Here is a 12,427-nt window from a genome sequence, read left to right as displayed (position 1 = left end):
TGGGTCTTGGAAACCGGTGGTGGGAGGATCTGCCCGGGCAGACTGCCTGGCAATGTTTAAGGGGTATGTTCGTGCCAGGTAAATATCGAGAAGGAACACGCACAGTCCCCAGCGACCATAGGTGCGTTCCTGGACCGTTGGGCTCCGTGGGAGGCGGTTATTGCCATCATTGATAGAGATGGGAATATTTTAGTTTAATGTGTATTGTCTATTTGTAGTGAAGTAAGTGTGTAAGTCACTGGTTTGTGTATCTAGCACCGAATTTGTAATAAAGGTATTTTGTATATTAAAAAAGGGGGTCAGACACTGTCTTGTATGTGTTCAGCCATTCGGCAGTGTGGGTTGCCCGGTGGCGGCCTTTCTCCACACAGGAGTCCTCCCCTCTACATCGGGGACCGGTGGTGGAGAGCGCTGCACAGAGTGCTACCGTCGAACGGATTTTTAAATTGTTCTGACAGCCGGGAGGAGTCAGTGTTCCATGTATGTACGGAGTGTGGGAGTATCTGAAGGGGCTGCTCCCCATGGTCTGGGTTGCTCACAGGGGCTGCCCCCATTCCAGGTTTATGTCTATGTCCATGTGCCCCTTGAAGAGGGAGCACACGGTGTCTCTGGGCTCTCCAGAGGTGTTCCAGGACCGGCTACAGTGACTGGGGTGTGCCCTTAACCCAGACCCAACATATTTATTTAACCATGAAGAGTTAATTTTGATGGCGGTTACATCATTCACCTTCGTCCAGCTTGAAACTGCCACCAGGCTCTGCACTGAGTTAAGTGCAGCTGGTTTTCTCCATGTGGTCCTGTCGTCCTTACCTTGCTCATCTCCTGGTAGAAAATATCCCGCAAGTTGGACATGTTCTGAAATATGGTCACATAGCATCCAACACGGCTGTAAAGCAAGAAGTCACGTGTAACTGACCATTAGTGGAAAGAATCGGGACAGAAAACAGTTCAAAATGGCCACTTGAACATCCAGTTTGAGGAGCTCTCCTTCCTGGAGCATACAAGGACAGCTTGCAACCCTGCTCTGATGCCTGTCGCCTGGCTGATTTGGGGTTTACCGCACTATTGCCGAGATTCCCTCCGTAATTAGGATGATGTCATCTGGCAGAGGGTGATGCTCACAAGATTGGCCAACCAGCTTCATCATCGGGTACCACAGCTGACAGGCCATGGTCCAACCCACACTGGGCACGTGTATGGGAACCCTGCCCTTGAATCTCCCGTGATCCCTGATCACACACCATGCAACATCCCAACACAGGGACACAGCTTTTCCCGTTGAATTGGGGACCCGGCTCTGTGGTTACTGTTTGCCCGAGGACAGCTGGCTGAGGTGACTCTCTATGCTAAAAGACGCTCACATTCTTGCAGCAGACCCTACCTGTTCCACAGTTCAGGCAGCTCCTCGCGAAGCTGAGCATTTAATTCTTCAAACTCATTCTGGGCGTTAATAAATTCTTCTTCGGCCTAAATCACAAGAAGACAAGAAGGTAGCACATCTACCTGTCACTCGTCAGATGCTCCACACAATGCCCTGGGCACCTCCCAGAATCCTTGTAAACCCACCATTTGATATTTGCCTTCTTTGTTCACGGGATGGGGAGATTGTTCACACCAGTGGCAGGAGGCACGTCTGATAGTCAGTGTTAGTGGGAGTGGAGTCACAGACATGGTGCAGCATGAGGGATGGTCCCTTCGCGTTCAGCTTGTCAGTCCTCAACAAAATGCAAAGGATCTTCAGCCTCCTGCTGGGAACAGAGTCTCCAGATAAACAGGACAGGCTTCTGAAAATTGGGCCAGCAAATTACTGCACTAACTACTGCCCCAGCGCCTTGTGTCACTGACTGTATCCCCACTGACGTTAATTCAGCTCCCTCACTCGATCCCGCAGTGTCTGCTTTCTCCCAGCACCCTGTATCACTGACTCTATCCCCTCTGTTGTTAATCCATCTTCCTCACATCATTTGTCAGTAATACTCTAACCACCCACTCCCGTGCTTGTACCACTCTGCACCAGGCACGCCGGCTCATTGGGTTGGAAGGGCTGGTTACCATTCTAAATCCCTAAATATCCCGATATCCCTAAATAATAATAAAAAAACGAGTCGCTCCCTGGCCCTGTGCGAGGCCAGCCCCAGAAGGGAGCGGTCTGCTGAAGGTATTGTTGTGGAGTCCATAACGACGTCAAATTTCCCCCTGGAGTTTGCTGAGGTTCTTAGGGAGATGTTTAAGGAGATAACTGAGTAACGTGGGCTTGCAAATCGGTGAAACTGGAGCTCGAGGCCTGACGTTTGGGGTCCCACCATCGGCAGGTCCGGAGTATGAGGCCTGCTGTTTGGTAATCGGCATGCCCTGGGATCAATGCTGATGTTTGAGGCCCGAGGACAAATGGGAAGTATTCCCATTTGCCAGAGCTGAGTCTACAAATATCTGCGAGTTCAGCTGGAAGATCGAAGCCCAATATCTGCAGGCCCGACTCTGTGTCTGCTGGAGGCCTGTCCCAGAGTTTATTTATTTTTATTTGGCCATGCAACACGGTAACAGGCCCTTCCAGCCGAATGAGCCCCTGCTGTCCAATTACACCCACATGACCAATTAACCTACAAACTCGTACGTCTTTGGAATGTGGGAGGAAACCCACGTGATCATGGGGACAACATGCAAACTCCTTACGGATAGCAGAGGGAAATGAACCCGGGTTGCTGGTGCTGTAATAGTGTTATGCAAGCTGCTATACTACCCTGCAGCCCCTAAAGGACGGTGTATGTGTGTGTGGGTAGGAGGGAGGAAGGAGGTTTGTTTTGCTGCTGTTGTTTTGTAGCTTGTTGTACTGCTGAGCATTGTGGGCATGCCATGTTGGCGCTGGATTCTGTGATGCCATTTGCAGATTGCCCCCCAACATGTCCTTAGGATGTGTCGGCTGTTAACCACAAATGGCACATTTCATGGTATGCTTCAATATACAGGCGGCAAATAAACTTGAATTTTGAATCGTGAATCGTCCTGGAAGGTCTGGCAGGATCTCTGCCAACAGTCATCATGTGGTGTTTCCCCATCCAGTCGCAGTGGGCCTCACTGAAGCAATAAATAAAGTTCGAGAGGTCTCAGCCTCTATTCAAGTATCTGTAGGAGCTGCTTCTCAAGTTCTGGCTGCATTTCAGCCCCTCTCTTCTGATCTTTGTTAACCTGGGGCAGAGAAGGATCTCTTGGTCATTTGCCCTTGGGCCTGGCCAAGCTGGCTATTCACAAACCTAGGAGGGGGGCAGTCGATGGTTCTGCTTGAGCTGACTGCCTGTCCCTCTTTTGGGGTTACGTCCATGCCCAGGTGTCCCTGGAGAAGGAGTACACAATGTCCACGGGTACAATGAGCATTCAGGGACTCGACTGTTCTGGGTAGAGATGGCCAGACCAAAATTGGAGTATTATGTACAGTATAGGTCACCTACATACAGGAAAGATATTAATAAGATTGAAAGAGTGCAGAGAGAATATACAAGGATATTGCTGGGACTTGAGGACCTGAGTTATAGGGAAAGATTGAGTAGCTTAGGACTTTATACCCTGGAGCGTAGAAGATTGAGGGGAGATTCAAAGGTTTCAAAGGTACATGTAATGTGAGAGAAATGTATACAATGTACATCCTGAAATGCATTTTCTTCGCAACCATCCACGAAAACAGAGGAGTGCCCCCAAAAAATGAATGACAGCTAAATGTTAGAACCCCAAAGCCCCCTCCCCTAGTTCCCCTCCCTCCTGTGCATAAGCGGCAGCAAGCAACGATCTCCCCTCCCCCCACCGACAAAAAAAAAAGCATCGGCACCCACCACCGAGCACTCAAGCGTGCAGCAAAGCAACAGCAAAGACACAGACCTGCAGCACCCCAAAGACTACTCGTTCACCCGGTATTCTACATACCACAGGCTCTCTCTCTCCCTAATAAGGGAGAAAGAGGTGTTTCCGTTTCACAGAGGACACGGGTTTGACCGAGGTATACAAAATTATGAAGGGTATAGACAGGGTAAATGCAAGCAGGCTTTTCCCACTGAGCTTGGTTGAGACTGGAACTAGAAGTCATAGGTTAAAGGTGAAAGGTGAAATATTTAAGGAGAATATGAGGGGGAACTTCTTCACTCAGGAAGTGGTGAGTGTGTGCTACAAGCTCCCAGTGGAAGTGACGGATATGGGTTCGATTTCACCATTTAAGAGAAATTTGGATAAGTACATGGATGAGGAGATGTATGGAGAGCTAGGGTCCAGGTGCAGGTCAATGGGACTAGGCAGAGTAATAGTTTGACATGGACTAGATGGGCTGAAGGGCCTGTTTTTGTGCTGTAATGTCCTATGACTCTCTCACTCTATGACTGAAGTTATAATTTGAAACTCTAAATAGTGTGCATCATGAAGCACTGCCATATTGTATCCCTGTCATCCTGTAATCACTGAATAAACCCCGTTTAGAAAAGGAAAACCAAAGCAATCCCCACACTACAGTCGGGCCTGGGTGCAGCTGCAGCCTCTGGTCCCCATTACCTTGCTGATCTTTGCTTCATCTTTCTTCTTGGCGTTCTGCAGCGATTCCAGGTGATGGCGGCAGATGTCGTAGTCCACCAGTTTGCGGCCACGTTTAGCGATGCGCTTCTATTGTGAAGAGCAACAGTTAAATATCGTTCGTCCCAAGGTACAAACGGCCTTGGCACAGTGGTTGTCTTGCGTCAGCCCTGAGGAGTTTGTTCTACCTAATCAAACAATATGTGACTGAGCAGAGCAATCAGTGCACAAAACTTCAATGTTGTGGCCGTAACGGAGACCTGGATGTCACAAGGGCAGGAATGGCTGCTGGATATTCTGGGGTTTAGATGTTTCAAAAGGGACAGGGACAGAGAGGGAGGTAAAAAAAAGACAGGGGAGTGGCATTGCTAATCGGGGATAGTGTCACAGAGGCAGAAAGGGAGGGTGTCATGGAGGGATTGTCTACTGAGTCAGTGTGGGTGGAAGTCAGAAAACAGACAGGGAACTATGACTCTGTTGGGAGTATTCTATAGACCCCTCCCCCCCCCCATAGCAACAGAGACGCTGAGGGACAGATCCAGAGGTAGATTTTGGAAATGTGCAAAAATAACAGGGTTATTGTCATGAGTGACTTCAACTTCCCTAATATTCATTGGGTACCTCCTTAGTGCAAAAGGTTTAGATAGGGCAGAATTTGTTAGGTATGTCTAGGAGGGATTCCTGACACAATATATAGACAGGTGACGAGAGGAGAGGCTGTACTGGATCTAGTGCTAGGCAATGAACTAGGTCAGATGTCAGATCTCTCAGTGGGTGAGTGTATCCAAGACAGTGACTATCTACCATAGCTTAGGACAGGGATAGGAGCAGATGGTATGGGAAAATATTTAATTGGGAGAGGGTGAATTATGATGCCATTAGGCAGGAAGTTGGGAGCATAAATGTTATGTACTCAAGAAATGCACAATGGAAATGTGGAGGTTGTTTAGGGAGTAGTTGCATGGGTTCTGGATGGTTTGTCCCATTGAGGCGGGGAAAGGATGGTAGGGTGAAGGAACCATGGTTTGCAAGAGATGTGGAACATCTAGTCAAGAGAAAGAAAGAAGCTTACTTAAGGTTTAGGAAGCAAAGATCAGACAGGGTTCTAGAGAGTTACAAGATAGCCAGGAAGGAGCTGAAGAATGGACTTAGGAGAGCTAGAAGGGGGCATGAAAAAGCCTTGGCAAGTAGGATTAAGGGGAACCCCAAGGTGTTCTAGACTTAAATGAAGAACTGGAGGATGACCAGAGTGAGTGAAGGACCGAGGAGGGATAAAAGAGGAAACGTGTCTGGAGTCGGAGGAGCTAGGGGAGGTCATTAATGAATACTTGCTTCAGTATTCACCAGTGAGAGAGACTTTGATAATTTTGAAGGCAACGTAAAACAGGCTGATATGCTGGAACACGTTGATGTTAAGAAAGAGGATGCACTGTAATTTCAGAAAAACATTAGGATAGATAAGGCCCTGGGGCCAGACAAGATATGCCTAGGTTACTATGGGAATTGAAGGAAGAAATTATTTTAGCGATGATCTTTCCATCTTCATTGGGCACAGGAGTAGTACCAGAAGATTGAAGGGTGGAAAATATTATTCCTTTAGAACATAGAACATAGAACATTACATCCCGTGTTCAGGCGGTGGAATGACAGGTTGGATTGTGTGTGTCTGTACACCGCCGAGAGACCTCATCGTTCATTGCTGGACATTGTCGCTCAGGGTCTTGGACTATATTTGGTTTTTTTTTTCGAGTGAATATGTTTCTCTGCTCGCTAAATTTTGAATTATGTTACTCACTATTTTTGAATTTTTGGTTGCTATTTTAAATGCTTTGCACCTTGGCCCCAGAGGAACACTGTCTTTTTCAGCTCCGTCTATGTATAGTTTGAATGATAATCAAACCTGATTTGAATTGATTTGATAAATATCCTTTGCACCTTCTCTAAAGATTCTACATCCTTCCTAGAATGAGGTGACCAGAACTGACCACAATATCCCAAGTGCAGTCTAACAAGGGTTTTATAAAGCTGCAACATTACCTCGCGGCTCTTGGATGTGAACCACAAAATCCCCCCCTTCCTCCACTCTGCCAGGAATCCTGTCATTAGCCTGTATTTTGCCTTCAATTTTGACCTTCCAAAGTGAACCACTTCACACTTTTCCAGGTTGAATTCCATCTGCCGCTTCTCAGCCCAGCTCTGCATCCTGTTAAAGTTCCATTTGTAACCAAAGCACCTGCCACTCTGTGTAAAAAAAATCACCTTTGAACTTTCCCCCCTCACCTTAAAATGTATGCTATCTTGTTTTAAACATTTCAACCCTGGGAAGAAGATATTGGCTGTCTTCTATAAAACTTCATTCAATCTGTATTCATTGAGGAGGACACTGTAGGTGGAAATTTCAGGGAGAGGCGTGGTAACATTCTAGTAAGGTAGGGACTGATTCTGAGAGACAGGATTAATGGACAATTGGGCAGGCAGGGACTGATCAAAGGTAGTTGGTTTGGTTTTGCACGGAGGAGATCTTGCCTGATCAATTGGATTGAAGTTTTTGAAGAGACAAGTCTGGTTAGTGTGGTCTACGTGGGCTTCAGTAAGGCTTCTGACAAGGAGGGCTGGAACAAACAACTAGAGGCCTTGGGATCCAAGTTAGTTGGTAAATTGGATCCAAAAATGGCATGGTGATCGGAGGCAGAGGGTGATGGTGGAGGGTTGCTTTTGTGATTGGAAGCCTGTGATTGGTTCTGGGACTCTTGGTATACATTGATCTGATTTGCAAGGTGACACATTAGAGACTTGTATATGGATGCAAGCAGCATGATCAGTAATTTTGCAGATGACACAAAAATAGGGTTTGTTATTGATAGTGAGGATAGTGTTAGGCTACAGGAGGTGTTGATCAGTTGGGTAGAGGAATGGCAGGTAGAACTTCATCCTAAGGAGGGCTAATAATAGCAGAACATACACAATGATTGGCAGGGCCCTGGGTAATATTGAGGAACAGAGCCCTTGGTGTACAAACCTATAGATCCCTTTAGGTGGCAGCACGGGCAGAGAAGGCAATGAAGAAGGCATCCAGATACTTGCCTTAAGTCACCAGGATGAAGAATAAAAGAGTAGGTGTATAATGCTCAGCAAGAGTTCATCTCAATCAGACAGAGGGATTCCATGTGAAAGAGCCTTAGTCTGCGATTCACAAAAGGGTACAGGAGAATGTTAAATTAAAAAAAAGATATACAAAACAGAAAAGGCTGGTGGTAGGCCAAAGAGCTAGCAGTAGGTGAAAGAGCTGGTGGTAGAGCAAAGGGCTGGCGGTAGGCCAAAGGGCTGGTGATAAGCCAAAGGGCTGGCGGTAGGCCAAAGGGCTGGTGATAAGCCAAAGGGCTGGCGGTAGGCCAAAGGGCTGGTGATAAGCCAAAGGGCTGGCGGTAGGCCAAAGGGCTGGTGATAAGCCAAAGGGCTGGTGATAAGCCAAAGGGCTGGCGGTAGGCCAAAGGGCTGGTGATAGGCCAAAGGGCTGGCTAGTTTGAGAACCAACAGTGGAAGACTGAAGAGCTCATAAGAAGGGAGAAATCAACTTCCGAGAAAGAAAAACAAAACCTGTTTGTAGTATTCCTCAATAGGAATTCAGTGTATTGCTTTGATCTCCTTACTTTAAATGATGTAATATCATTGGACACAAAATACTGGAGGAACTCCGTATCTATGGAAAGAACCCAAATCTGCAGAATCTCTTGTGTTTTTAATAACATTGGAGGCAGATTCATTTGACTCATTCCTGGCTGTCATAGACTTGTAGAGCTATAGAGTCATACAGCACAGAAACAGGCCCTTCGGCCCAACTGGTCCATGACAACAAAGTTGTCCCGTCCAAGCTAGTGCCATTTGTCTGTTTTTGACCCATATCCCTCTTAACCTTTCCAATCCATGAACCTGTCTAAGTGTTTTATATGTTATTATCGTGTCTGCTTCAAGCTCCTCCTCTGGCAGCGAATTCCACATAGATACCACCCTTTGTGTAAGAAAAAGTTTCCCCCTCAAGTTCCTATTAAATAATTCCCTTCTCATCCTAAACCTATGCATGTAGTCCTTGATACCCCAGATGTGGGGAAAAGACTGGGCGCATTCACCCTATCTATGCCCCTCTTGATATTGTACACCTCTATATGATCACCTCTCAGTCACCGACACTATCGGAATGAAGTGCTAGCCTGACCAACTTCTCCCTGTAACACAGTCCCTCGAATCCTGGCAATATCCTCGTAAAGCCTTTCTACACTCCTTCCAGTTTAATGACATCTTTCCCATAGCAGGGCAAACAAAATCAAACATGATACTCCAAGTGCATCCTCGCCAGCATCCTGATCTCCCAGTTGCTATAGTCAATGTCGTGAAAGCCGGTCTTCTTCAGTGCCCTGTCGACCTGTGACATCACTTTTATGGAACCATGTAATCGTACTCCCAAGTCCCTCTGTTCTGCAACGCTCACCAGGGTCCTGTCGTACTAAGAGAGACTAAATTGTTTGGGTCTGTATCCCTTGAAGTTCGGAAGAATGAGAGGTGACCTTATTCAAACATATAAGGTCCCAGGGAGCTTGACAAGGTAAACATTGGGATGCTTTCACTAGTGGAAGACTCCTGAACAAGAGGACACACCACAAGATAAGGGGCTGGTCATTTAAATCTCTGCGATCTTTGCCTTGGCCAATGTTGGAAGCTGGATCATTAGACATACTTAGACCATAAGACCACAAGACATAGGTGCACCATTTGGCCATTCAGCCCATCGAATCTACTCCAGCATTCAATCATGGCTGATTTATTTTCCTTCTCAACCCCATTCTCCTGACTTCTCCCCATAACCTTCGATCAAGAAACCATCAACTTCCACTTTATATATACCCAATGACTTGGCCTCCACAGCCATCTGTGATAATGACTTCCACAAATTCACTATCCTTTTGCTGAAGAAATCACTCCTCATCTCTGTTCTAAAGAGATGGCCTTATATTCTGAGGCTGTGCTCTCTGGTCCTAGAGTCATCCACTGTTGGAAACATCATCTCCACGTCCGCTCTATCTAGGCCTTTCAGTATTTAGTAGGTTCATTGAGATCCCCCTCTTCTTCTAAACTCCAGTGAGTACAGGCCCAGAGACATCAAATGCTCCTCATATGTTAACCCTTCATTTGTGGGATTATTCTTGAACACCTCCTCCAGGCCCTCTCCAATGCCAGTAATCCTTTCTTAGATAAGGGGCCCAAAACTCAACCTACAAGTTAACCTTTAGGGAATCCTGGACTAGGACTCCAACAAGTCCCTTTGCACCTCTGATTGTTGAATTTTCTCCCCATTTAGAAAATAGACTATGCCTTTATTCTTTCTACCAAAGTGCATGACTATACATTTCACTACACTATGTTCTATCTGCCACTTCTTTACCTAATATCCTAATCTGTCTAAGTTCTTCTGTAGCCTCCCTGCTTCTTCAACACTACCTGCCCCTCCACCTACCTTCGTATCATCTGCAAACTTGGCCACTAAGCCATCAATTCCATAATTGACATATAACATGAAAAGTAGCAGACCCCCCTGCAGACCACCACTCCTCACCGGCAGCCAACCAGAAAAGGCCCCATTCATTTGCACTCTTTGCCTCCTGCCAATCAGCCAAACTTCTATCCAAGTTGGCATCTTTCCTAGAGGGATGTCCTTCACTTGGTATAGGACCATGGGCTCCTTATCATGTTGAAGAACTCCCTCTTGAATAGCTTCTTGAACCATGGTGCCACGGTTCAGTTGGTGACCCTTCCGACAGCCCCCACTCTCATCCTCACCGGGAGCACCTATCCGAGACTGCTGAGCAAGCTCAAGGGCTGAGGTTCCTCCAGTACTACCTCATGGATCCTCCTACCTGCCTCACTCGCAGTCACACCTTCTTGTCCCTGGCAACAGGCCGGATTTGAAATCATTAATCTGGTGGATGTGACTGCCTCTGGAAACACAGTGTCCAGGTACCTCTCCTCATTGCTGATACATCTCAGCGTCTGAAGCTCCGATTTTAGGTCACCAGCTCTTAAAGGAGAGCTGATAGATTGAGAAATAGAAGAGGATGTGGGGAACTTGCACAGGTAGGGAGTTGGGGCACAGATCCAAGTGGCTCACTCCTGTTCCTGTTTTCTTGTGGGAGGTTATGGTACAACCGTATAAAACACCAGTTAGACTGCACTTGGAGAACTGTGTGCAGTTGTGGTCACCACTCTGTAGGAAAGGTGTGACTGCACTGGAGAGGGTGCAGAGGAGATTCACCAGGATGTTGCCCGGGATGGAGTGTTTCAGTTAAAGAAAGAGACTGGAGAGGCTGGGGTTGTTCTCCCTGGAGTGGAGGGGTGGGGGTTGGGGAACCTGATAGAGGGGCACAAAATCATGAGTGGCACAAATAGGGTAGATTCTCTTCACAGGTATCTGTAAGCAGAGAGCATCAGTTTAAGGTTGAGTGAACCCGAGGGAAATATCTTTTTCCCTCAGGGGGTGTTCGAAGGTGGGACACACTGCCGGAGGGGTGGTGAAGGCAAAGACCCTCACGACACTTAACAAGTGTCTGGGTGAGCACTTGGATCAGCTAGACAGACTCAGTGCTGGGAAATGGGAGGCTGGTGGTCAGCAGGGACATGATGGGCCAAAGGGCCTGTTCCCATTCCATGCCGTGTGAATGCATGACCACACTTGGTCTCCTGATCCATATGTTTCACATCGCTCTTGACACCTCAGCTTTAGCAACACTGTGGGGGTCTGAGGAAGAGTGTGTTTTTTCCCTCAGAGGGTGTTGGAATCTACTGCCTGAGGGGCTGGTGGAGGCAGAGACCTCACTACATTTAACAAGTATCTGGACAAGTACTCGAATCACCAAGGCAGAGAGGGGTGCGGACCAAATGCTGGGAAATGGGATTGGTATGAGTGGGTATCTGATAGTGAGCATGGACACAATGGGCCGAAGGGCCTGTTTCTGTGTTGTGTATAACTATGTAAAGCATTGCCTGTCTGGGTGTGGTGCTTGCACCTGCTGCTTGCCACGATTTTGTTAGTGTTGCTTTGGATTTCTCATGTTTATGACTTGCCTGTATTTGTTCTGGTTGAACCTGTGGGTATGGGGAGAAATCTGTTCTGAGCCCATCTTAAAAGCATAAATCTTGGAACAGCAGACACAATAGTGTTCCATGCTGGGACCCACCTTAAACACTGGGAACTGGCTCAGGTATGTCTCCAGTGTCCGCATGGCTTGGTCAGACAGCTTCTCCTCGTAGTCTGCCCACAGTAGGTCGTTGTTCTGAAACAAACAGTTCGTCAGTTACCATCACAGCTGTGCTCGATGTCTGATGTTCTGAGGTACTGACCCAACCCACCCAGCAGTCACTTATTCACCAAACTGCCATCAGGGAGACGCTACAGGTCCATCACCAACAGGACTACACGTCACCTCCAAAGCTTCCTTCCTGTAGCTCTCCAGATTCTCAACAAAACTCACTCAAGCGTGACACTCTCACTGTCCCTGCACAACATCCATTAAACAGTTGTTCAGTCTGTTCATATGTTCACATGTATTTAAATTTGCTCATGTGACCATTCTGCTAATTGTTGCTCATGACTGTTTGCACTATCGTCTTGTAAACTGTTGGTTGCTATTGTGTTGCCTGTTATGGTATTGTCCTGTGTTTTACACTTGGCACCGAACCACAATTAGTTCTGGTATGTTTCACATACTGGCAATAAAGTGATTCGGACTCTTTTCCCCCAGTTCTGTGCACATGTTCTGAATCGGCCATCAGACATCAGATTGCGTTTCTGACCTTCAGTCACACTGACCTCACGGTAAATGTTTGCTGG

At 47.1% G+C, this 12,427-nt stretch overlaps 1 protein-coding gene across 1 annotated transcript in view; it reads right to left on the bottom strand.

Annotated features, from left to right (window-relative positions):
* Positions 1-12,427, bottom strand: part of LOC134340497 (bridging integrator 2-like) — a 129,414-nt gene that overhangs the window by 24,074 nt on the left and 92,913 nt on the right. The window contains exons 7-10 of the mRNA XM_063037806.1: positions 11,775-11,870; positions 4,531-4,638; positions 1,382-1,467; positions 811-886 (exon numbers count right to left, since the gene is read on the bottom strand). Of these exons, the coding sequence (XP_062893876.1) occupies positions 811-886; positions 1,382-1,467; positions 4,531-4,638; positions 11,775-11,870 (366 nt within the window). The remainder of the gene's footprint in view (positions 1-810; positions 887-1,381; positions 1,468-4,530; positions 4,639-11,774; positions 11,871-12,427) is intronic.

The sequence above is a fragment of the Mobula hypostoma genome, chromosome X1, assembly GCF_963921235.1.
Source record: "Mobula hypostoma chromosome X1, sMobHyp1.1, whole genome shotgun sequence".
Taxonomy (NCBI): domain Eukaryota; kingdom Metazoa; phylum Chordata; class Chondrichthyes; order Myliobatiformes; family Myliobatidae; genus Mobula; species Mobula hypostoma.
The sequence above is the reverse complement of the archived record's forward strand: the minus strand, read 5'-3'. Positions and strand labels throughout refer to the sequence as shown.